The sequence below is a fragment of the Rhinolophus sinicus genome, linkage group LG04, assembly GCF_036562045.2.
Source record: "Rhinolophus sinicus isolate RSC01 linkage group LG04, ASM3656204v1, whole genome shotgun sequence".
Taxonomy (NCBI): domain Eukaryota; kingdom Metazoa; phylum Chordata; class Mammalia; order Chiroptera; family Rhinolophidae; genus Rhinolophus; species Rhinolophus sinicus.
In genome coordinates this window covers 130,005,386-130,032,827 of record NC_133754.1, presented here as the reverse complement: position 1 = coordinate 130,032,827, position 27,442 = coordinate 130,005,386, and the positions used below count along the sequence as shown (strand labels likewise).

Genomic DNA, 27,442 nt, shown 5'->3' with positions numbered 1-27,442 from the left:
GCAAATTCAAACAAAAAGAAAACAATGTTCATTGTAAAGGTTAAGATGGAATTTAAGATGAATTACAATAAACAGAATAAAAAATATTATGAATAGATAAAAGGCACAATTAATAAAGAAAAGAAATCATCAACCCCACATGCCCCAGACAATATTGTGGAGCTATGCATAAAACAAAAACCATTGAAATACAAGAAATTGAAAAAATACAAGTAGACATAGTAAGAATTTTGAATACATCTCTTTTAGAACCAAACATGACTTTTAAATAAACTTTATATCATTCAAATATAAATTATAGTTTGTTATGTCCATGAAAATTTTATAAAAATCGATCATGTCCTTGACCAAAGAGTAAACGTGAATAAAGTCTTCAAAGTAGAAACTATTTTCAGGTCACACTGTCTCATCTTTGGAAAATGAAACTAAAAGTGAAAAATAAAAAGTGTCTGAATTTTCATAACTACCTGAAAATTTAGAAAATAAGCCATGAATAAAAAAGAAAATCAAAAGAAAAATTATAAATTATCTAGAAAGCAATGAAAAGAAAAAGACTATAAAGAAAAAATATTTATAAGGTAAAAGAAAAGAGCAAAACAACCCGAGAAAAGTTAAAAAGAGAATTAAAGAAAAAAAGGTAAAATTAGTAAAGTAGAAAAAAGAGGGTATTTAAAACAATAAATAAAAGGAAAGATTGTTTTCTGAAAAGACCACCAAAACAGAAAAATCATAAATCAAATGCATTAAGAGAATTGTAAGAGAATAACACATGCAACTTATTGACCACAACTTTAAAAACTTAAATGGGCAATCACTAAAGTAGAAGTAATCAAAACTGAGCAAAGGGAAACCTGAATAGACCAATTACCCTCGTGCAATAAGTCCTAAAATTTGTTGATCATGAGAACCATCTGGGGTTCTTGAAAAACAACTTATGCTTGGCTTCCACTCTCAGTTATTCTGACTTTATTAGTATGGATGTGACCTAAACATGAGGATGTTCTAATAAAAGTTCCCTAGGTGATTGAAATGTGCAGCAAAGTTTGGGAACCACTGTGCTAGCAGCATCTTCCTATTCAAATGTGGTCCCAGAACCAACAGCATTGGCATAACCTAGAAGGTTGCTAGACATGTAGAAACTCAGACTCCACCCCAGATCCAGGGAATCAGAATCTGTGGTTTAAGAGATCCACAGGTGATTCATATGCACTTCAAAACTTGAAAACCCTAAAAGAGAATTTAAAAAGTGATTTAAAAAACCACCTTTTAATACGGCACCACATACAGATAGCTCCACAGCTGGATTTTATCTATCCTTTGCTTTAAATTCTTTGCTTTAATATCCATCCTTTAAATTCCAATGCTATTTACACTCTGCCAGGTCCTAGAAAATGATGACAAGTTTCCTTACGAAGAAGGCTCTCTCATGAGCCGTTATTAGGCCAGCAAATACTTAAATAACTAAACTTGCAACCTCCCTTATCAAAACAAAGCAAGCAAACAAACAACCAAAGACCAGGCACACATGCAAATGAAATTTCAAGACTCCTAAATAAAACTGAATATATCCAATTCATATATTTAAATTGAACATAGCAATGAGATCAAAAGAACAATATACTATTATCATTAGGGTTTATTCTATGAATGAATACAGTTCATTATCAGAAAATTTATCAATGTGATAAACATACACACATACACACTCACACACACACACACACACCATTAATTGATGCTGAAAATGTACTTGACGTCAAGAAGCAGGGCTCCCTAATAACAAATCTAAGCAAAAATAGAGATAAAAGCAAGCAATAAAGACTTTAGCAAAACCCAACAACAAATTTTCCTAAAAGGAGAAAATAAGTCTGCCATCCTAATTACCCAAACTTCTCCAGCCTCCTCTGCTTTTCAGTCCTTAAAAATGTAATCTGACAGGTGTGAGATGATATGTCATTGTGGTTTTTATTTACATTTCTCTGATGATTAGTGATTAGTGGAGAGTCTTTTCATATGTCTATTGGCTATCAGTATGTCCTCTTTGGAGAAATGTCTATTCAGGTTCTCTGCCCATTTTTTAATTGGATTGTTTGTTGTTTGGTGTTGAGTTGTATGAGTTTTTTATAAATTTTGGATATTAACCCCTTGTCAGATGTTTCATTGGCAAATATCTTCTCCCATTCAGTAGGATATCTTTTTGTTTTGTTGACTGTTTCCTTTGTTGTGAAAAAAACTTTTTAGTTTGATATAGTTCCATTTGTTTATTTTTTTCTTTTGTTTCCCTTGTCCAAGGTGATATACCAGTGAAAATATTACTAAGGATACTCTCTGAGACTTTACTTCCTATATTTTCTTCTAGGAGTTTTATGGTTTTGGGTCTTACATTTCAGTCTTTAATCCATTTTGAGTTTATTCTTGTACATGGCATAAGAAGGTGGTACAGTTTTAATTATTTTTTGCATGTCTTTACCCCAATGTAAATTCTTGTTTCCTTTGTCATAGATTAAATGACCATATAGTTGTGGGTGTATTTCTGGGCTCTCTATTCTGTTCCATTGATCTAGGTATGTGTCTGTTTTTATGCCAATACCATGCTTTTTTATTACTATAGTCTTGTAGTATAGTTTGATATCAGGTATCATGATACCTGCAGCTTTGTTCTTCTTTCTCAGGATTGCCATGGCTATTTGGGAATATGGTACCATATAAATTTTAGAATTATTTGTTCTAGTTCTGTGAAAAATGCCATTGGTATTTTGATAGGGATTGTGTTGAATCTATGTATTGCTTTGGGTATTATGGACATTTTAACTATATTAACTCTTCCTATCCATGACCATGGTATATGATTCCATTTATTTGTATCTTCTTTAATTCCTCTCTTCAATGTCTTATAATTTTCCGAATACAGGTCTTTTACTTCCTTGGTTAAATTTATTCCGAGGTATTTTATTTTATTTTTTGATACAATTATAAATGGGATTGTTCTCTTAATTCCCTTTCTGATAGTTTTTAGTGTATAAAAATGCAACCAATTTCTGAATATTAGGTATCACCTCGCACCTGTCAGAATGACCTTCATCAATAAATCAACAAACAACAAGTGTTGGCGAGGATGTGGAGAAAAGGGAACCCTTGTGCACTGTTGGTGGGATTGCAGATTGGTGCAGCCACTATGGAAAACAGTATGGAGATTCCTCAAAAAAATAAAAATAAAAATAGAGCTACCTTATGACCCAGCAATTCCTCGGTATTTAACCAAAGACATCCAAACCTGGCTTAGGTCAGATTCTACGCATGGGGTGGTCTCACTACTATAGTACAGGTTAACCTTTGTTTAGCCTGTTACTGGTCTCAGCCTCCATTTCATAAAATCTTGACGACGGTCTCTGAGCAGGCATGGCCTTGGATGTTAGGCTTACAAATGGGAGAACACAGTCCTCACCGGAAGGAGTTCAGAATCCACTAAGAGAAACAGACAAGTAAATCATGATAAAAAGGCATTAAGTGCTATTATTGTAAAACTACGATGCAGAGAGGGTCTGGAGAAGGCTCACTGAGGAGAGGTCAAGGGAGTACCTGCACTCTAGACACAGAAACAACCCAGACGAAGACATAAAGGAGAGGCACAGGGCTAAGCCTAAGGCTAAACGCAAGGTCAAGGTGAGCAGTAGAAGAGAAGGCAGGGACCTCATCCTGAAGCGTATTAGATGCCATGTGAAGGGTTAGACTCAGCCTAGCGTGGGAACCTTTGAAACCTATAAGGAAGGGAGTAAAATGATCAGCTTTGCACGTTATAGAGATCACCACGGACCTATCATGAATATGTCACAGGGATTACGACCTGAGGCAAAAATACCAGCTACAGAGATCAGGACAATTATTTTAAAATCTAGGTGCTCTACTGAAACAGACAGTATAAATATTTAAAAAAATAATAATAATAATGCATTAAGATCCAGCACCAAGTATCTTCTTTTTAAAATATTTTGCCTTCCTCATCTAAGAGAAACCCCAGCAGGGGCCTTTTCTCATCCCTCTGCTGCTTGTTCTACGTGTTCTCTCAGAGACTCGTAGAGACTCCCTTCTTCCCCTGTCCACAGTGGGGAAGGCAATGGAACTCCTGAGCTTTATTTTTGGATATCAACTAGAACATATCAAGTATATAATTGCAGAATGCTTTATTATGTCCTGATGAAGATGACCATGTAATAATCCTTACCTACTCACTTAGAAAATATTATTCTGCCTAGACAGTAGCTCAACTCAGAAAATGACTGCAATCCAAAATATCCAAGTTTGAAAGTAAAATGTCACTGCATTAAAAAAAAGTGCCACCAGATCAACAATGGAGACGTCATCTTACAATAAAACACTGTGTCGCTCATCATCCATCCCTGCCAGTGGCCTACGTACCTCACCAGAGTAAAGGACACCACCCCCTAAGACACATGGCAGCCCAGAGAAATGAGCATGGACACTCATAGCACTTCCCATGTGACTCCCTTGGGCCAGGGGCTACCTGAAGCCTCTTCCTGTATCCCCAGTGGTCTCTGACCCCCAGGTTAAGAACCCCCCCAAATCTCTATCCTAGCCTGGAGTTCCAGATCCTTCTCTCCAGATGGCTCACAGGCACTGAAAACAGAGAGAGAGGAAAAACAAGCCTAGCTTTATGGGATAGAATTTAAATACACTTTAAAGTGTACAATTCAGAAGTTTTTAGTAGCCTATTCAGAAAGTTGTATAACCATCACCAATATGTAACTCCAGAACAGTTTTATCACCTTAAAAAGATACCCCGTACCCATTTCCCCCACTGCCCAGCCCCTAGCAACCACTAATCTACGTCTATGTTTATAGTTTTGTCTGTTCCAGACATTTCATATAAATGGAACCAAATAATATATGAAAAAAATACATCATGTCACAGTTTGTTTCATATCATTAACAAGTGCATGTGATGATTCTAATGACGATAAACTCAAATCTGAAGGTCAAGTGGTTGTCTTGTCTTCTCCCTCCTGAATGCCATGGACATACGGATATGCTCAAGGTAAGGAGTGATGCAGGAATGGCTCTATTGGCGTTAAGAATTACAACTATTTCAGCAAAAACAGGAGTCCGCCCCTAGTTTTATTATATAAAATGAAATGAAGAGTGCAAGGTGCCTGAAGAGCAGCATACGAGTCAGAAGACCCAAAAGAATTTGCAACAACTTTGAAAACCAAAACCTCACTTTTTTTCTTAAATTCTTTTTCTATCAATGACATTATTATACAAAAGCCAATCAGAGTCAAATTACTACACAAAGGTCCTTGCTTTAAATTACTTGATATCTTGATACTCTTTTATAATTACAGAAAAAGAAAGACAAAATAAGATTTTAGTACGAGATTTGCCAATAATTTTAAATCACATATAATCCTATCAGCTAGAAATAGATTAAAATTCAGGCAGCTAGGTATCTAGAAGACAGACAGACAGACAGACAGATAAAAAGAAAGAAAGGTAGGTAGGTAGGTAGGTTTTTTTCTTAAGTATTTTATTCCACTTGCAAAATATTACTATAGAATTGACCCCTCTTTCCAACTATGATGCACTAATATGCAAGTTGGGGTCCCCTGGGTGCCTTTGTACAGAACAAAACGTCCAGTAAGCTTAGCTTCTGCAGAGTTCAGTGATTTTAACTAGCCTGGAGCAAGTCCACTCTTATCTGTGATACAGAACAATCCCAGCTTTCCAGCTGTGAGGAGGAAAATGCTTTGCATTATTAAATTGTAGCCATATGCTATAAAAGCAGACCTTGTAAATATGGAGAGGGAAAAGAATTTAAAGTGAGAGGAAACTTCAGATGCAGGCGGTGACTGTAAAAAGAACCTGAGATATTTGAGTGACAGAGCATTGACAAAAACTGTGCAGAGCAGTGGATACAATCATGTAACCTAGGGGTAGTTATGGCTGAGACATCCTTTCCCATGGAGTCTCTAACCTTCCCTGTGAGGAATCTGGACATTCAACAAAGAAAGAAAAATACGTTAGAGCAGCATCTTTTAAAATGTAACAAATTGCAACCTATTTAAGTCCAAGGCCTCTTGACAGTTTCCTGGAACTACGTACAGTATAAATTAAGTACCCACATCAATGTATTAAATGTATTAAAATTTCACTTGGACTCTATGTTACCTTATGACATAATTTCAGATTCCATAAGATCCCGCAACACAGTTACAACATTAGGAAAAACAAAAGCTTGAATAACTAACTATAGCCCAAGAACTAGTTCTTTCTCTCACAGCTTTGAGAAAGGAGACTGTTTGTGGTGTTTAAAGACACTTGTGACTGTGTACCAAGAGCACATGAATCTGGAGGAAAGCTGGACTAGAGTACAAAATAGGGGCTACTGAGCTCGAGCAACTACAGTAACGTGGTGTAGAAAAAGCCCCCTCCTTCATCAGTGCCCTGCTCCCCCAGCCTCAGAATCTCTCAGCGAACATCTCCCCGCAAGTTCATTCTCATGGAGGCAAGGGTCACTCCAGATTTACCTCCATCATCTCTTCAGCCTCTCCCCCGCTGCCCCTTGTCCCCGAGTTACAGCTGTCACACTGTTCCCCTCAAGTGCGGACCCCACTGGGAGTGCCAGGAAACTAATGTGAAAACACCTACACAGAAAGAATTCTCATTTCTTTCTCTTTCACAGCAGTGCATACTCATAAACACCCAAGGTGAGCAAAGACAAGGCCCAACTTTTCTCATTTCATCACAAGGCAATGAACCACAGTAAACTGTATTATGTATCAGGGAGAGCGGAGATGGAGCAAGGAGGAAAGTAATAATAATCCAATGGGGTTACTACCGACTTAAGGTTTTGACCCATGAAAAAAAAAAAATGAGTTTTAACCTACATTTGCCAATAACTAATTAGGACCTTGGGCAAATCACTTAACCTCTTTGCCCTGTTTTCATAAGTAAAGTGGAAAAGTTGGACTAGCAATGTATTAAGTACTAACATCCTGTTTTCTTGAGTAATGTTTCTGAGCGTGTGTCAAGCAAAAAGAAAAAAAAAAAGATTGGATTACAATAGTAAATTACTCATTTTAAATAGTTTAACTTTCTCCTTGGGGTGGGGAAGAAATGTGTAAACAAAGGTTTATGATACAAAATGCCAATCATAATAGAGACAGAGATGTCCAACCCTGCCTGGGAGAATCTGATAAGATGTATGGAATAGTTCGACCATAAAGGATGGACAAAGTTTGCAGGGTGAATCTGGCAGTCCTGGCAAAGGAAAAAGCATACCACTTGGAAGAAAGGAAAAGTAAGGGAACTTGGTATACTTGGTATCTGAACAGCATTTCAAGCCATAACACAGAATATGGGTACATAAGGAGTGAGACATCAAAAGCTTTTAAGAAAGCCGGATTTGTGTTTTATGACATGCATTCATCTATAGCAGAGAAAGATAGAGTAAGGAAAGAACTGAGGAAATCTTAAGGTTTTTGCACAATTTCAGGCAAGAAATAATGTCTAAAGCCCAAATAAGGGTAGTGGGAACTGAGAGATGGGAGTGGATTCAAGACATCTTTAAAAGGAGAAGATAAACGAATATGTGGAGGATGAGAAAGAGGGTTCTTCAGAAGGAACTCATGAGCCACTCTAACTAGGGGTGTCTGGGTAGATTCTGGTAGCCCCCAGGTACCTTACACAGAGAAAAACTCAAATCTGATAGAAAAGAAAATGAATTGAATTTTTGAAATGTTAATGAGTTACCCATGGGACACATAGGGAAACATGTTCCAACAGTTGTTGAGCACATGGATCTGGAACACTAGGAGAGAGAGATCTGTTCCAAAGGTACACATCTAGGAATACAAAAAGTGATTGTCCCTAAAAGTCACGAGAGGTGAGGGATGTGGGGAAGATGATGGAAAACACAGAGAACTAAGAACAAAAATCTGGTTAAGAATAGGGAATAAGTCACCATAAGCAACTGAAAGAAAACACAAAGGTTCTTGGATTACCAGAAAAGGGCGCTGTTTTCAAAAGCACAGGCAACAAAAAGTAAAAATAAACAAGTCTCACCATAGCGAATTAAAAAGCTTCTGAACAGCAAATGAAACAATCAACAGACAGCCAATGGGAGAAAAATGGTTGCAAACTGTATATAATAAGGGATTAACCTCCGAAACAAACAACAAATTCCTATAACTTAATAGCAAATAGTAATAATAACAGTAAACTCATAACCTGATTTAAAAATGGGCTAAGTGCTTGAATAGACTTTGCTCTAAAGAAGATATGCAAATGGCCAATAGGTGTATTTTAAAAGGCTCAGTGCCACTAATCAGCAGAAAGTGCAAATCAAAATCACAATGAGAGATCATCTCACACCTGTCAGGATGGTAATAATAATAATAATAATAATAATAATAATAATAATAATAGACAACAAGTGTGGAAAACGTGGAGAAATTGGAATCTTTACACACTGTTGGGAATGAAAAATGGTACAGCCACTGTGAAAACAGTATAGAGGTTCCTCAAAACTGTGAAAATAGAACTACCATGTGATCTAGCAATCTCACACCTAGGTATTTATCCAAAATAATTGAAATCAGGGTCTCAAAGAAGTTATCTGCACTCTCATGTTCACTTCAGTGCTGTGCACTATAGCCACGATGTGGAAACAACCTAAATGTCCATTGACAGATGCTTGATGAAGAAAAGGTGTACACATATGGTGAAACACTATTTAGCCTTTACGAAAAAAAAGGAAATCTTGTAATATGCAACAACATGGATGAACCTTGAGGACATTATGCGAAGTGAAATTAACCAATCATAGAAAGGCAAATGCTGCATGATTCCACTTATATGAGGTATCTCAAAATAGTCACTATCATAGAATTAAAGAGTGGAATGGTGGTTGCCGGGGGGTGGGGGGCAAGGAGGAAATGGGAAGTTACTAATCAACAGGCATTAAGTCTCAGTAAGCAAGATGAATAAACTCTAGAGATCTGCTGTACAACATTGTAACTAGTCAACAATGTGTTACCCACTTTAAATTTTTTTAAGAGGAGAGATCTCATGTTAAGTGTTCTTACCATGATAAAACAAACAAACAAAAAATTTAAGAAAGAGAAAATTTGTAAGTAAAACATGGTCAATTGAATCAAATTAATGCTCACGCATAGGGAAGAACAGAATGGAAAGGATCCACTGGATTCCGATGATAAAAAGTAACAAATTTAATGAGAGTCATTTCAGTGAGGACACAAGCCCAGTTGCAGGAGAAGTCAAGGAGGAATTTTGGAGTCTTTTATGTCATGTCATGAAAAAGGAGAAAGATAGGACACTTGGTTAAAGGGGGTTGTCTGAATGAGAAGCAAAGATGCATTTTTTAAAGTAAGAAATAAGTTGTTAGGATGAAGCAATTAAATAAGGGAGATATATGGAGAGGGCCAGGAAGTGTAAGGGACAGAAAATTTTCAATGGAGACAGTAAAGTTGGTGGCTTCAGAAAGTACTATGGAAAGGGAAGTGGGAAAAAAGTTATACAATGTTAATAAAGGGACTAAGAGATAAACACTTGCCTGGGGAAGCAATCTCTAATGATACATTTGTACTATTTCTCACATCACTAGTAAAAACTATGTAACAAAATTTCATTCTACATTTCCTTACAATGTCAAAAGGGCTTCATGAGACTTGAAAACATTTGTTTCTTCTGCCTCTTTTATATGACATTCTACTCGTAGGCATTTGATCTTGATTTGTAACTTTGTCTATGCCATCATAAACTTTTAAGAGGAGTGCAGGGCAAAAATTCAACACATTTCTATCTGGTTCCACATCAAATGATACTTCCTGCAGGAAGTGGTCTTAATCAACCCAGCTAAAAGAGAAAGTAGGACAAAAAGCCCCCCACTTTTACCAAGCACATGCTAATGGCCAGGTATGCTCTCCCATCTGATGCTTTCAACAAGAATGAATATCACTAACTGATTGTACTGAATTCCAAAGAAGTCAACTGTTCTGCTCATACACCTCTTGGACCTGTCCTCAGAATATGGTAAAACATGGAGCCTTGATTGGGGTGGCAGGGAAGTTTAATTCCAAAGTTTGTGTTCATCTACAGACAGCTCTTTCTGGACTCTTTATTGTTCTTGGTGTGGAATGGTATATATTCCCAACTATCCGAGAGCAAATGGCTGTCTCTACTCCTTATTTTGAGCTTACTTAACATAAGTTGACCCATACTGTGTGTCCTGGAATGTAATTTTTAATTCTGAACTCAGTAATTAGTGGGCACTCAATTAATATTATTTTTGCCTCATAAGGGTGCGGTGATTGGGGAGATATGAAAAAAATCTCCTTCTTTCATAACCTTACAGGATATTACTAAATTGTCTTTTTTCCCCAAAATTAAATATTATAAGTAATTAGGCTGGAACCATTGTAGAGGCTGGGCATGGTGCCAACTGCTATGTAGATTAACCTTTGAGGAGAGGGTTGTACACAAGTACCCATAATGTAGCCTGTAACAATAAGTAGCTGAGGGCTATGTGCCCTTCTGGCTTTTTAAGGGTAATTTGTGAATAAAACATTTTCCTCATCCTCTTCTCTGAAATCTATCATAAATTTGAATATTTAAGAACTTTACTGAATGTGATGTCTTCAAAACAGTTACAGAGTAAAGAAAAAATAATGTTTTTGAAAAAAATCTGCTCGGAACAAAATCCTTTGATTTTAGCACCGATTCTCACAGACCTCATTCTTGAATTACTTAAAAGCTTTACCTACAGCGTCAGGTCTTAACCACAGTTAACCAATCCTTTTAGTGTCTTTCTATTTATACTTTTATGAATAGAAAGCCTGTTTATAGTCTGTTGCACATTGTTTAGTGCCAAAGTTTAAAATTACTTCTAAGTATCATGAAATAGTACATTATCCCCCACGAAAAACATCTTGATTCTGGTAGATACAATAAATGAGGCTATGCAACGGGTTGGGTATGAACTTATTAACTGAGGAGTAAATGGGCTATGAAGTTTTAAAAATTAGAATAAATTTTCTTTGACTGAACACCATGTTCTAAGATAAAACATGCTCTATGAGGTCCCTCAAGGGCCTAAGCAAATGTGTCTGCCTTCGTATGCAAATAGCAAAACAAAACAAAAAACAATTTCTATATTTCTGTAACTGGTAGAGAGTAGTATTAAGTTTGTCCCAAATTCTAAGCTTTGAAGGAAAGAAAAAGTGAAAAGTTAAGCAAATATGAGCCCTAGAGATCCCAACAGATGATAACTAAAACTGAAAATGCTGAACTTGTTTTCTGGATCATTACGTGGTTGATTTTCCTTAGTTTCATGACAACCTTCTGTTGGCTTCTATCTCATATCTATAAACTAGCATTGGGGAAAGATCAACCCCCAAATTTTTATAATTTAAAGAATTTCTTAAATGTAACACAAGTATATTGCTATACTTAATAGATACTCCTTGCTTAATTTATTCAAGTATTTATTTGGTTCCGTCTTTGTTCCAGAGAGGATATAACGTTGCTTATTTGACGTACACCCAATATTATCCTAATGGTTCCCAGAGGTTTTGCCAGACTACATACAAAAGTCAACACACAAAATAGCACACGCACCCTATAAAACTTGCAAAAGAGCAAAGTAGAAAAAGTCCGTGTTATTCCAAGTAAGAAAGCTATGGTTAATGATACTTGGAAGACTTAGTAAGTTTACATGATTGAATTTGCAAAAATTGCCCTAGGATTCAATGCTTCTTTGTTATGTAATCAGCCAAGTGAGAGTGCCCCACAAAAGTACAGCCTTCCTGAACTCCAAAACGAGGTATCAGCTTTGAACTGACTTAAGACACAAAATCTGACATCTCGAACGCCTTGTTTTCCTTGGATATTAACCATTCCAGCACTAGACAAATAACCGAGATTGGGAAATCTAAAAGAGCATGGCTCAAGGAATAGAGAGACACAAAAGAATAGAGCAAGTCAAAGCTAATTTTAAAAGATCATAGTACAATCACACATTTCCTAAAAGTGGTAGTGGAATTTTTAATTATTAGAAATAAAGTTAGATCTGAATCTAAGTCCCTAAATTAATGGTTTTACCCCGTTTGGTCCACAACAGTTGTTTGCTAAAGTTGAGAGAGAATATAGCTCTAGTGCTTAGAAGGGATTAATTTGATATTCAAGAAAAAGCAACTGAACATAAACATATCTGTAATGTCTGAGTCTATCATAAACAAGGGAAATGTGCATCATAAAAAAAGTAACGTGGCCCAGTGCTTCTTGACCAAAATACCAAGGTCATGTCCTTGGGTGCCATCAAACTTTTAGACCTTAGCCCTAAAAAGAGTATGGTGTCCACTCCCACCATGTAACAAAGAATAAAAACAAAATATTAGATCACCAATACATAGTATAAGGAAATACCATAAAGTCTATCTAAATACTTTTAAAATAACTAAAAGTACTTAAGTGCTTTTTAAAATAACAAATATCAAATATCCCTTCTCCCTCAAATGTCCTGCTTTTGTTTGCCTGTGCTTAATTTGCTCTCTAAGTACTAACCCCAATCAAGAAAGACAAGTTAAAAACTAAAGGCCTGTCTGTAGACGCTCGTACTACAGTTTAGAGCGTGAAGATCACCCCTGCCGGAGTTCAGAGGAATCAGCAAGGAAGTGGTCTCCTCGTCAGTCAAGGCTGATGCTGGAGAAAAGCCCAGCCAGAGTGGATGTCCAGCTTATGGGGAAACACACACATCTGCCCTTATAGGATGACTGGATGGGATTCCACCTTCATGTCAACAGAGAAGAACAGATTTCAAAGAGCCTTTATCTCTAAAAGGACTTGAATGTTTGCCATCTTTTCCCAAGCTGGTAGGAAATAGACACAGGGGTAGATAGACGGTAGCCATTGTCATGGGTTGCACATCTCCCAATGGAAAACTACCAGGGATAAGCAAGTATTGGCAATCAAGGTGATGTTTTTCAAAAGTTTAGCTCCTCTTTGCTATAACAATGACAAGCAACAAAGTGATTTGATTGTTTCATTGCTCATGGTAGTAGATTGAATTGAAATAGATTGTGCCTTCTCCAGATACTGAAACTCAACTTTGGAGAGTTCACATTTTAGCCAAGGCCAGAATACGGAAATGAAAAGGGTCTCTGAAAGACAAATCATGTTCCAACATACCAAATACACTTAAACTTATGAAAGGAGCTTTTAATAATAAGTATAATTTATTCCAATTGACTGTAAAACAAACACCTTAGTAAGTTCTGATTTTTCACATTTCAAATTAGAAACTATTCTGTGTTCTATGTTCCCAGGAGTCTGATTTATTTCACGGTATTATAGAACAAATTCTTAATTTCATCAAACAGAACTCTTTCATAATCTCTATGGTTAAATCCATGATATAATGATACAGAAAGCATGCTAAATTGATGGGATGCTTCTGAATCATCAAAGAAAATTCTAATTATATTCCATTTAATTTTGGTATTATGTTTTATCATATTATAATTCTGAAAAACTGGTAATCGATGTATGATATATATATATATAACATTCAACTAATCATATATGCATTTATTTATATCATCCCAGTTTTAAAACATGGTTCTCAAAAAGGCTTGATTTCCAAGGAAAATTTAAAAGGAAAAAAAAATTAGAGGTATTCTACTTTGATGGTTTCTATTTGCCATATTATATGCAAACAGATAAATTAAGAGATGCAACACTGACTGTACCAAGAGAAAAAATTAACCAAGCTTCTTGAAAACTACTGAAAAATCAAATTCTGACATTACATAACTATTCAAAGATTATTCATTGAGCTCAAGTAGAGAACATCTTTAAATGTGCATAATTATTTCTGTACATGTTCAGAAATGCATTTCAAACAATAACAGCTTTATTAATTTCAAATCAAGCTGTCACTCAAATACAAAGAATATATTCTTTATTTAGTCTGACTTAAAATACTTATCAACTCTTTTTCTATTATAGGATTTTTTTCCCCCTCCCATTCTTTGTAAAATGAATAAGGGAGTTTTTAAAAAATGTTTAGATACAATTCACTTTTGGCTATCATGCTACACAGAGAAGATATTAGTCAACTATATAAGAAGAAATTTTAGTAACGTTAAAGTCATTACAAGCTAATGAAATTTTCTCAACTTCAGAAAATTTCTAACAAAATTTATTATATTTTAAATAGTTTTTCTTTTTAATTCTAATTTCTTAGCCACACACACACAAAATAATAAATTAATTGGATTTTGCATTTAAAATTGTCCAGTTTTTTTACATTTTATCAATTTATAATAATATTAAACGATTTTGACAAAAGTAAAGAAAAATCAACTTGGCATATATTTTAAAATCTATATGTAATTAGAACTTTTTAACTTTGAAGTATATATTGTTTTAATTAAACAACATATATTATTTTGTCAAATATTATTTTTGTACAATACAGAAAAGTTAATATGGAGTGGGAAAAAAATAATTTTTTCTGAGATAAAAATAAAGAACAAAGTATAGTCAGGACTCAGAAAGAGAAAGAAAAAATACTCTGTTTTGACGTTGCATTTTTACTCGAGTATTTACTTGCTGGATCTTTCTAATATTTTAAAACAAGACTAGTCAGAAATATTTTCTTGTAGTTTTGGACTTCTTCAGGTATTTCAACCTTACATTAGCAAAGCATTATGACAAAGAAGAGCAAAAAATTAAGGACTAAAAAGCAAGTCTACCTGAGGAAACTTTTATTATTACTTTTTATAAAGTTTTTGGTTTATTTTGAATGAAAATACAAATGAGATCATTTGGGGAGGTAGAAGGCATGTGTGGTTTATCTGGAGTTTTTTGTTTGTTTTGTTTTGTTTTTGTTAGTTTATTCTTAGAGCACTCTTTTTACCAAAGTCACAGCTATAAATAAAATTTTTATGATATTTATGGAATACTAGAAATTCTTTCTGTACTAGCTTTATCTCATACCTCATGTGAAAAGACAGTCCTCCTAAATCAATATCAATATTTTGTATGTTCAGATTTAGGAGCAACAAAACCAAGAGGATAGCCAAATTAAAAAAGCCCATTTTCAGATCTGGAACAACTTCTGAAAATAAAGAGGATATTTGGCATACCTTATATTAAAGGAAAAGTCCTACTTTCATTATTTCCTGATTCTGAGACGCCAATAAAAACCTTATGGAATAAAAACTTGTTTGCAACAATCCTTCACTGAAAACATAACCAACCCTCACCACAATCCCCTATAATAATAGTATGGAAATGTGTATTTTTTCTTGTGTGTTTTAAAAGAAAGAGTAAAAGGTTGTTTTTTGTTTTTTTTCTTTTTGGTTCTTCAAACAGCAATGACTTTTAGCACCTGAAATATACACAATGAAAATATATGCATATTCATTTTCAAAGGAACACCAACAAAAATTAAAACGTTGGTGACTAGGTAAGTACTGATGACGCCAATATAGAAATATTTGCCACTGCGAAGGGCCTACACAGAATCACATCTTGTCCCAATCGTACCTGCCTGCCAGAACAAAATCGGCAGCTGACCAATTATGGGGTGTTTATCTATACAGTGGTACCTTTGTTCTCCAACAATGTCAGATTGCAAACGTCCTGGAACACATATTTACCTGGAGGATTCTTGGCAGGATCATTGTGGCTTGGACTTCCTGATTGTCCAGAATCTGTAAAGAAATCACAGAATATGTTTTCTTTTTAATTTGTTTTGAAAGAATTTCACAATCCTCAGAAGGACTTAAAAATGTTTTTTAAGGCAGAACAATGAAGTTGAGTGTTTAAATAAAGTATACTTTCCCAAGCCTTTCAGCAGCAACATTCTATTTATCAAACTAGATGAATGTCTATAGGTATTTTGATGTCGAAAGGAAATAAAACAGTATAGATCAATAACATTCTTGGGGTAGAGCAAAGCTTTTATGAGACAAAAGGTCCAGTGACAAAGGTGGTCTGAAGGTTGAGCCTATAAGTAGCACTACAAAATAAAGCAGATAAAATTCAATAAAGCCCCTACAAGTCAATCGGAGCATAATCAAACACACTTTTAAAAACCTGAAAATGTTTTCATTCAATGACCAAGATACACAGAAACAAGAGTCCTTTTTTCCAGGATTTCATCTGCATAGACACATATCCACTCCAATAATCCCCCAACCTACTGGATCCAGGCCCAGATGTGTCTGCATCCCATAATAGCAATCGATTTGCAAACACCGAGAAAAGCATAAATTACTAGGGAGAAACCAACATGGCTTTGTGGAAAGCAAATTGTTGGATCAATTTAATTTCCATCTGGGATAGACGGAGAGACTCTACAGATAAGGAGGAAGAGATCAATGCCGCGTGTCTGAATTTCGTACCCCATGTTACTCCCCATCGATGCTCCAGAAAGGAACATGAAGGCTACACTACTGTTAGACAACATGTCTTTCCTAACTAACCCGACAATTGTGTTTTGTTCACTCTTCTTTCCTCTATGTCCCCTCTGCATGTATCTGTGTCATTTGACCCATATTATTATACAGTTACTTGCAGGTTGCTTTGTAATCTGCTTTGATTTGTTCTAGTGTTTAAGTTTTGTCTCCCCAAATGAATAGCATGCGAAACAGAGGCAGAGATTCTGTCTCCTTCTTTTGTATCTTCCTCAGGGTTTCGTTCATGGCTGTGAATGCGCTGGGCTTTCAGTAAACGCCAGAGAAATGGACAGCTCAGATTCAGCAGTCTTCTTTGCTTGCTTAGAAAAAGCAATTCTGAACTTGATAGTGAATTTCAACAAATTTGACCGGTGGGGCACAGACAAGTCTCTTCCCTGAAAGCTAGCTTTTGCACTAAGCCAAGACAGGGATCCAGTCTTACTTGAGAAGAGAAATCTTACGCTGGTTTTTTGATCAGGGTAACTCTGCTCTTCCACGTGAGTGACTAACATACTGCTACTGCTGCTTTTACTATTCAACACAAGGACATCCCGTTAGTTTCTTTCTGTATAAAACTTGGTTATTTATGTATTTATTTGTTTGTTTGTTTGTTTATGCCCTTTGTCTCATGCCTGCTAACTAGACTTAATGCTGAAATCAGAATTGTATCCCTTCATCCCATGTCCTTGTCTTTTTCTTTTGGCTCTAGAACAGATTTCATGAAATCTGAACGAATATATTTAGTGATTCCCATATTATTCTCCAATTTATTTCTGATTTCCCAAAGTGAAAGTAAAAAAACTAGTAAGGATTCTTTCCCCAGTCAAATTCTAGCTAGGGTTTCCTGCAGACAGTGATTTGGGTCCTCTCTAAAAAGCTTGTCTCTAATCTCCCATGAATTCCATTACTTCCTCTGGAATGGAGGCAAGATTCCATGATTTATAATGTAGGAGACCAATCTTTCTCTTTCTACATTCCTGTAAAAGATGGTACAATATTGACCACTTGCCAGGCATGGAGCATGATAGTTACATAAAAATGATAAATTATATTATTTTGCTACAGCCTCAGCTATTTCTGCCTTGAACTCCTCTGACAAATGGGCCTTGGTATTGATACCGCCTTGCAGATTAATTTCTCAAGTGACTCTAACATTTTAAGGAGTTCCTATTTATGCAGATTAACACACCCACTGACCAGAGCCTCCCATGTTTTCTTTTTCCCTCTAAAGCTACTTCATATTTCTGGAGGTCTAGACATGTACACCTCACGGTGGCTATTGCTGCCTTCATGATGACACACCATGAGGCAGGTTAAGGTTGTCAGTAGAGGACAGGAGTTGTAGATTCTACATGAACCTTTAGCATGTTTAGTTAAATCAACTTCAAAATGGCACTACAAAACTCTTTCTCAACATCTGGTTCCTACAATTTGGTCCATTCCTGAGAAACTATTCAGTTAGAACAATGGCAGCCCCTGTGACCACAACACCCCACTTGGGAAACCCTATTCTTTTCTGCTGCAAATTACCCCTTTCCCCCATCTCCAAAAATTTCGGACCACTGTCTTCAATTGAAAAAAAAAACACAATTATTAAAAGCAAACCACAAGCATTTGAGGGATATCTGAAGTAGACCCTAAATTTGAGTCACATACTTGCTTTTAATAAGAATTCCACTTTCTAAAAAGATCTGGCGTTTACTGGCACACAACAGCAGATTCTCCACTAATACTCCAAAGTCTGTACCCTCTCATAAGCACAATAGCATATACTGGCTCCCCCAAACACAGAAAAGGGCTCCCTCAGAGAGAGAGCTAGAAAACATTTACTTTTCAGACTGTGAACTCTAACACTATAATCTCATCTTAACTCTTATGTCACCTTATATCGGTCATTTAATTCCAACTGCTGGAAAAGGAAGTAACCAGGGAGTCGCAGTTGGCAGAGAAACCAAAAATGAACTGTTATTGTGGTTAACTTCAGAGAAGGAATTACTCAGACCACATCTAAAACCCTTCCAATTCACCACCTCGGTCAAATTACTCTACACCCAAAAGTTTTATTTAACCACTTCCATCATTTGTTCAAGTCCTGTGTGTGTGTGTGTGTGTGTGTGTGTGTGTGTGTGTGCGTGTGTACTTAGTATGCTATAGTGAATCCTAGCTCTGTTCCTCTCTAGTCGTGTGATCTTGTGCAAAATTACTTAACACAGCCTTGGGGTCTTGATCTTTAACACTGTCATGCTATCTATGTCATACAATCATTGCAAAGATTATTATTATTATATAAAGCATCAAGCACTGGCTAGACACACCCTATCAATCGATAAATGAACGAGAATATGAAACATAGAGACCACATTGAAAAAAAAAGATTAATATTATTAATGGACTAACTATTCAGGAAGAAAGATCGAACAAGGGGACATGATGAAATTCTGTCCATCCCAGGACAAGCATCTAAAATTGTTGGTGGTGAATCAACTGAACATAGCCAGAGTACGTGCCCTCCTGAGAACTCCTAGCTCAATGCTTTAGTCCCGCTCTCCCCACAAGAGAGAAGTCGTTACTGCTACTGTGAGGATGTTAGGAGCTGTCATGTTCCAAAGGCAGTAGATATCAGCCATTTGATAAATTTACCTTCCAGAAGACGGAATCTTTGAGAAACAAGGCTGGTAAGAATATGGGTCGTGAGTCGCCCAGCACACTGCGTCTACAGTCTAGAAAGAAGATTTTGATGCAGTGGAAAAATGAGAGAGGGGAAGAGGTCTTGAAGGCAGCAGACCTAAGCCCGTCCTCCGTCATTCCCTCTACATTTCGTCTTCCTTGATCACAATCTCTATTTTCTTCATTTCTTTGTCTCTTTCTGACATGTCTGAACATAACGTAGAACTGAAAGATGTTTTCTACTACATACTTATGAAAATCTCATTTTCCGCCTTCTTTATTTTTAAGTCTGAATCAAACATATTGTATTTTTTTAGGGGAAAAAATAGTTAATGAAGCTATTTCTAAAATACTACTTTTTTAACTCAATCAATTCCTCCTCCTTTAGGTTATAGATTCTCCAGAAACTTGACCATTATCAACTTTTCTTCAATCCTTGCATCCACTCCTTATTAAAAAGCAGCCAATCTTTTATAGCTCTTCTAATACCTAATCTCCTAAAGAGTGACCAGGTTTCCTGAATGAACCAGTTGTATGGAAGATCCTGGGTTACTTAGGTAATCTAAATGGTTTGTCCAAAGTTAAATGGCAACTATTAAAATGTATGTTCTCTACATGGGCCACTTATTCAGACACACTGCCTCTTCAGTGGTTATGATGCAATCTTAAAATCATGCAAAGCCAAATGATCTTCCAGTAGATGTTTCTGGGAACTTTACCTTCCCCTAACTTCCCACCATTTACCAATATATTCAGAAGCTTGTTCACCAATTTAAAAATCCTTTAGCTCTCCTTTCCACCTACGTTGGAAATAATTATTATTATCATTGAAGTCTATACATCAATTGATGCTTTTAAGAGAAGCCAACGCTAAATCAAATTTAGTTTGGATTCTTTCCACAAAACAAAGGAAATTCTAATGTTTTACTGATAATCTGGTGGAAGTCCAATAAAATGTTTGTCACATATTTAAGATAATAAATAAATAATGACCTGTTAAGTGTTTGTTACTAAGTACTAACTTTCTGGGTGGGATGAGCTCAATTATCTGATGTGGGTGGATCATCAAAACTGCGACAGAGTTTTTGAAGGTCTTTAATGTAAGCATCAATTAAATGCAAATCGGTAAGATTTATGGAGCACCTTCCATATTCCAGTTGCTGCTGTTTGGAACATAATAGGTTCTACATAGATGCATATTAAATTCCCATTTAATTTATAATATACCTTTAAAATGTTGTTTTAAAAGGAAGAATATAAAGTCTATGGCTTCTAGAAGTTCAGAGGCTGCTCAGAGACAGAAATGTACAAATAAAAAAACAACACTGTGATAGGTACTATAAATGAGTATATAGCAAGAGGGAACAATTGGTTTTTCCTAGGATGCATGGACCAGAGCAGATCATAAAGGACAGCGGAGAGAGGTGACCTTAGGAACAGAGCCTTGAAAAAAACAGATCTCACATCTTTCTAGTACATATCCCCCTGGGCTATTAAGGTAATCATTTTAAAACCCAAAATTCATTAAGCTACTTCCCTGCTAAAACTCATACATGTATTTCAAATATCCACAGACAGAATCTCAAATTTTTTAGTATGCCATTCAAGGCACCTTAATCTGGCTGCTACCAACCCCTGGGTGATACCTTCTTAGCCTTTCCGTTCCCCACTGTCACCTACGTTCCGCGTCCTGAGTCGCTGCACATGGTATCCTTTTTTTTTTTTTTTATCACTGAAACCCTCCATGTTGAGGTTATCCCTTTGAGATGCTGGACTACAGGACGTCAGAGATGCTTCCCTAGTTAGTCCGATAGCCCGCATCTTTGGTATAGTGCCTGGTATATTTGGTTAGGTCAAATGAATAGGAAACAACAGGCCCATAAACCACAGAAGTGCACAAAAAAGAAAGACTGGGCATGACCCCTATGTGCAGAAACATGCATTAGAAGTCAAACAGACAAACCTTTGGTGACAAGGAAAAGGGACAATTATCAGGGCTGGGTCTCGTGGCCTCATGTAAGACTCATTCTCCCCCCTCACTGCCTGAAGGAATATTTGGGAATGGGAGTGGGTAGATAAGAGGAACTATTATGAGTCAGAAATTAGTTTCTGGCTTTCTCCTACAAAGGGAAGAGCTGTTTGGTGGGTATCCAGGAAGCAGGCCCTTAGTGTACAGGCAGGAGGACAAGAAGCTTTCAATAAACCTTATATATAAGCTGTCGTCCTATTCCAAGGTAAAACTTATTCCAGGAATTCATTTTAGTCTCTGACACCATGACTGGAATATCAACAGGAAAACTAAAATTGAGAAGCATGATTTTAATTTATAGTCACTTTGGTACAAAGAAGGGACTGAACAAGCTAACTTGTCAGATCCCTTCTGGCTCTAAAATTCTATGATTCTATAACAATATAGCTTTTATATCGAGGGATATCAAAAGAGTAAATGAAACCCACACTGTAACCTGTTAACCTACAGATAGCCTCTTGCTAGAACTAAAATTAGTCATCATGTGATAAAGGGCCCCTTTGTCATATTCCTTTGCTTTAAGCAGGTAAAGAAATAGCCCATTGTCAACTACAGAATATGAGATTTTTTTTTTTAAGGCTTAAATTAGTCCCCTTCTTTCTCTCCAAAACATTAATTATCAACACACTAATACAGTATATTTTCACAAATTAAATATATAGCATGCCAGAAAGAATCACTTAAAACAGAGAAAAGTCAAGATGTAAGAAACAAACAAAAACTTGAGGGAAGGAATACAAATGCATGTGTTTTATAATAGGGACACAAAAAACTAAGTAACCAGCTTTTCATAGGGGAGGAGGAGAAAACTATTCTCCTCAGGCAAACCTTGCACTCCCTCTTCCACTCCCTCTGTTGTGCCTCACTCTTGGCAGTTTACTTTCTACAATGACTGATTTCCCTGGGATTTATAGTGAGTTAGCTTTATGTAATCACAATTCCGATTACATAATTTGCCATATTTTTCTCCAGTACAGTTAAGACACTATAAAGCTTCAGTTTTAATGGAGGACTGCTTCAACGATTGGGGTGACACAAAACTATAGTTTTACGGTATTTTATTTCTCCTCTATTAAATGTTTAATAGACAAACACAAAGAAAGAACATGGGAAGACTGAGTGCTTTCCTTGTCTCTCATAAGCATGTAAATGTGTAGGAAAATGTTTATTCTCCGTCTGTCTGTCTCTCTGTCTCTCTGTCTCTCTGTCTCTGTCTCTCTCTGTCTCTCTCTCTCTCTCTCTCTCTCTGCTTCTGTCTATTTCTGTCTCTCTGCCTCTTCTCAACAGGACATTATATTATATGGCATCCACTTCATTGTAAAACTTGATTAACCAGCCATCCACGGGAAGAGTGAACTGTCGTTTTGTTAATGGAATCCATGACATATTTTTGCTAAATCTGTGCCCCTTTCCCTAAATCCCATTCTGAACAGGAAGAGAAATCAAACCACTCTGAATACTTTTGCCAGAACCACAATAATATTCTAAAGACGTGGCTTCCTACATATTTTTAATCATGCCTTTCCATCTATATTATTTCTAACTGGAAGGCCCAGAACTTCAGAGCTCCCTTTCTATTGGTTAACATTGATTTTAAAATATATATATATATATTTGATATAGCCAAACCCATAATTTTAAAGGATACTGCGATGTTGAGGCTCCTTACAGATAAAGTAATTTAATTAACCAAAGAGAAACACAGAACTAGAGAGTGGCTATGTAATATATCCTCTATTTTTATTTTTTATCTTTACACGTATAGTGTTTACATGTAGTTCTATTATTAAACTTTCTTTTAAAGAACCACTTTTTTTTCTTTTTGGCTTCATAGGAGATTAGGTTCAAAGCATCATATCTTAAGGATTAAAATAAGGATTTGTTTGGGATCAAGACCACAATTTGTCCACAAGGACTTAACCGAAAAACACAGGCCACTAATATTTAAGGGAAAAAAAAATTACAAAGCTATATAAGAGCACATCAAACCTACCCATGCCAAGGGACTATTGACCAATGTAGATACAAATACCCCTGCACAAAACGTGTTAAATCTCCCAACATCTCTGACCAGAGGTTTGCACTGCTTCATTAACTAGCACCAAAACCCCCCAAACGAAAGCAGGGATAATCGGATCTGACCTTTCCGGCCTAAGATTAAGTTCAATGACTCTCTACTGATCCAGGGATCGAGCGAACCGAAGGTCACGAGCAGGATCATCTACACTACATGCTTTCGCAGCCTTTCTTCTACAGAATGCAAAGAAGACACCATACTGGTCATTGTCCAGATTGCTAACTTTCTACAGTGTGTTTTCAATTAAGTAAATAAAATGTAGTAATTAAATCAAGATTGCGTAATATGTTTTTGATTTGTAATCTCATTTAAATTAATTAACTGACTCAATCCTTGTTTAGTTTTTAAACTGGCCTAGTTAGGAAAGAGTCCCTGGGAGCAAATCCAGTTTTCTATCTTTAAAAACAAGGCAGAGCAATCTGGCATACTTAAAAAAATTTTTTAAATGCACCAGCAAAATATAAATACAGAGGCAAGGGTGTTAGTGTAGAGGAAGGAGGAGTTTTATGGCAATGATTTTGACTGAAAAAAATAGTTCTTGCTCTAGAGAGAAATAAACCAAAATATTATTTATTCAAAACATTTCTTTTCCAATTTTATGAAGATTGCATGTTTGTTGGAAGCAAAACATTTCCAGCTGTATTTTAAGTTTCTGAAGAGAGTTGTAAGATTTATAATCTTTCATAAATGCTGCCCATATCTCATAATATTAGATGAACACGCCACTGCGTACTTTAAGGAACAATTTGCCAATGAGCTTTGCCACATGAAAACAATGAAGTCCTTTCCAAAAGCCAGCCAGATCCAGCAGGAAAAGAAGAGATGAATGTTCTGTCTTTCCCATCTGGGAGACATTGTGGATTTCAGCTATACTATGTAATATAATTTTTTTCCCTTGGAAACCAAGAAACGTGCATTTTATAGCAAGGTATGTAGTGCAAAGAGAATGCTGGTGAAATATGAATCTGGAAATGAAAACCAGAATGTCATCAGACTAAAGAACATAATTATGGAGGCAAATTGAAAAATCAATGCAAAATTTCAACAAAAACCAAATGCAATGTTTATGGTCCTATTAGTCTTAAATTTTCTCTTAAAAGGAAAACATGGAAAAATAAATGCTCTTTTACCTCCAAAGTCCTGAACAGCACTTGTTACATCGCTGGCACAGTCACTTACTTATCTGCTTTATTTTGTCCTGGGGTCTTCATGTATTGCTAAATCCTATACATAGCACACTCCGATGTACACATGGCCCTTTTGTGCTATGTCGTTTCTTGTATCTCCCCAAAACTTAATATAATGCTGTATAATCTAGATTAAAACCAGACACAAGACTTTCTAATATTTCACAGGCAATCTTTCTTCTCAGGGAACAGAGCATGTTTTTTCAAAGCTGTCTGGAGAGTCAGGACTCCTGGGTTCCATTCAGTAACTGCCAACCACTTGTACTCTGACCCTTAGAAAACCACTTCATGTCTGAAGCAGTTTTCATCTTGCCCAATCACTTAAAACTGGGTAAGAAAAAGTAAGAGTTTTTAAGCCTTACTTATTTGCAACAGGATTAAGAGGGGGGGAAAATAACTTCATACAACGGTGAAAATACGCACAAGTATTTGTAGGGAAAGGCTAAGATTTTCTTCAAAATATACTTTAAGATTTAATTCCCCCCGACCCCACTCCCCAAATCACACACAAAACCCACCTACTTAGTCCTCCTCTGTTTTCACTCTGTACAGTTCTCTTGAAAATACTAACAACATAGGTAATTAAAGGATTGGCTTAGTATCCAGCTCTGTTGCTAGATTCTAAACTTCATGGGGTCAACATATATGTTAGTCTTACTCAGTATCTAACGTAATTCCTGGCACAAATGCTCAATCAACATTTGTTAAATAAATGAACACCAGTTTACAGTGAACAAGACCTTGATGGTTGATTATCACTTAAAACACTTCATCTTCCTCAAATTATAAATAAATTGCCCACAATGCCAACTGTAACTTTTACTTGTTTGGTTGTTATCTACACATATACATATTGTATTTTTCAAGTATCTACAACCTCTCTACAAATATAGATTTAGCAGTTGATTCAGTCAATGACCAAAGAGAAATTCTCATTTTTTTTTTTACTTCTCTCTGTCATAGGCATGTGTTCCTAAAGAGAAATGTCTTACTTGAATATATTTCTCCATTATGTTAGATAAAAATACATTTTGCCAAATCATTAATATGTTTATGTTTAAGTCATTATGAGTTTAGAGAAAAGAAACTGGATGTTTTTTTTTTTTACATACCCTATTAGTTATACATATATAATTAATAACTAGCCTTTGCTTTATTATTAAATCATGGCTTTTAAGTCTATGATGATATATGCATATAAAAACAAATGCATATATTTAATCAAAGCTGCATAATAATTAGCAGAGTAATAGAGTAAGACAAAGATGATATATTTTCTACCAAGGTAAAGTAGATTTGTGTATCAGACATTCATTACTGCTTGCGTTTATAAAATAACTTTATCATATAATATTGGAGGAAAAAAATCAGAGAAGTCACTTGGTAAAGCAGGAAGCTTGCTGATGTGGCAGATAATGGCATTAAATGTCCTAACAGTTCCTTGATAAGTGGTTCAAAGAACTTCTGTTCCCATGTTTTCAGGGCAAAAGCTAATTTACCAGGAATAAAAACTACTTGAATAATACATCATGTGAACTAACATTTTTTGAAAAGGGATAAAATGAAACAAATGAGGAGATAGCAACTTCCTCCTGCAAATTAAAACTATGCATGAGAGGAAAGTAACTCAATTTTACTGATAAAATAAAAATGAAAAAGTGGCTAACATTTTTTTCCTTTTTTTTAAGAAGTCGGGATTATTCCAATAAGTGAAATAATACGTTTGAAAGAACTCTGAAAAGTTTACAACCCAACAGAAATATGATTTGTTATAATTGCATGGGGCAATAATATTCTTTCAAATGGTCATTTTAAGAGGAAAGCTCAAAAGACAGGTAATTTTAACCAAGTATAATAAAGAGCCTATTATAGAAGCCTACCATGGAATCCACTGTTCATTACTAGGGTTATTTGGGAAAAGAGAAAAAAAGAAATGATGAGAAGCATGTCCACTTGCTGTATCCATTTTAAAGGGAGTCGGGAGTATAAGGGCACAGAACTACATACCATGTGCCCAAAATTCCTTCCATTTTGTCATTTTACCCAGTTTATCTTTAATAGAGATTCAAATAGAATCCTTATGATTCAGAAATCTCTAAGCTAAATCAAGAGAGTATGAAAAAGAACAAGTCTCTGCATAATGTCCCATCCATATGTCTTAACCCTTAATGATATCAAACCTATGTAATTTTATACATCAAATGCCTTCCAGATGTGACAAAATTTTAACACAGACCAACTTCAAGGTTTTTACTGCAGACTCATCTCCCATGCTCATAAAGATTTTCACTGCACATAACATTACACATGGCTAATGTCCAATTTTCCAAATGGATTATTATGCTGCCATTTCAAAACTGACATGGCTTTCTAACCAAAAAACAAACTATGCTGCCTTCAAAAATAAAATCAACCTACAAAACTAAAATCATACCAGATACCACGTCACTATTTCCAAGTTGTAGGCAGTGCTTGATTACAAGGACAGTTGAACTTTTCCTTGTCCCCTCATCGTACCTCTAAAAGATGGAAAAGGGGAGGGAGAGGTCATCTGTAATTCTTTGTCAGAGCTAATTGCCATCAGAACAATTGAGCCTTTCACCTGTTGTTTTTTTGGTTTTAAAGATTGGTTCTAGTTAGAGAAGATCAAATTCTTCCTGACATTTAAAGTATATTAAAATTTGAAAATCAACCGAAAAGATCATTCATGGAGAATTTTCAAAAGCATGTAAGAATAATGCTAAAATAAAATGAAATAAACTAAATTTTCCGGTAGGAAAAAAAAATTGAGTCACTCGAAGCCAGTAAGAAAAACTCATATGATAAGGCTTCGGACAGTATCATGCAAACTTAATCCCTCCCACAAAATTAATGCTTTGAACCTTACCTCAATTCCACCTCTCCACTCCATCTCCCAAATCAGATTTGCCAAGCAGTAGTAATTTGTCCTCAGAGCCATACCTCACTCTGTTTCTGCAAACTG

General features: G+C 35.8%; 1 protein-coding gene across 14 annotated transcripts in view; it reads right to left on the bottom strand.

The window, feature by feature from the left end:
• NFIB (nuclear factor I B) overlaps nt 1–27,442 on the bottom strand; it is a 416,044-nt gene that overhangs the window by 69,023 nt on the left and 319,579 nt on the right. For all 14 annotated transcript variants that reach the window (XM_074330380.1, XM_074330381.1, XM_074330383.1 and 11 more), the window contains exon 3: nt 15,699–15,752. In XM_074330380.1, the coding sequence (XP_074186481.1) occupies nt 15,699–15,752 (54 nt within the window). The remainder of the gene's footprint in view (nt 1–15,698; nt 15,753–27,442) is intronic.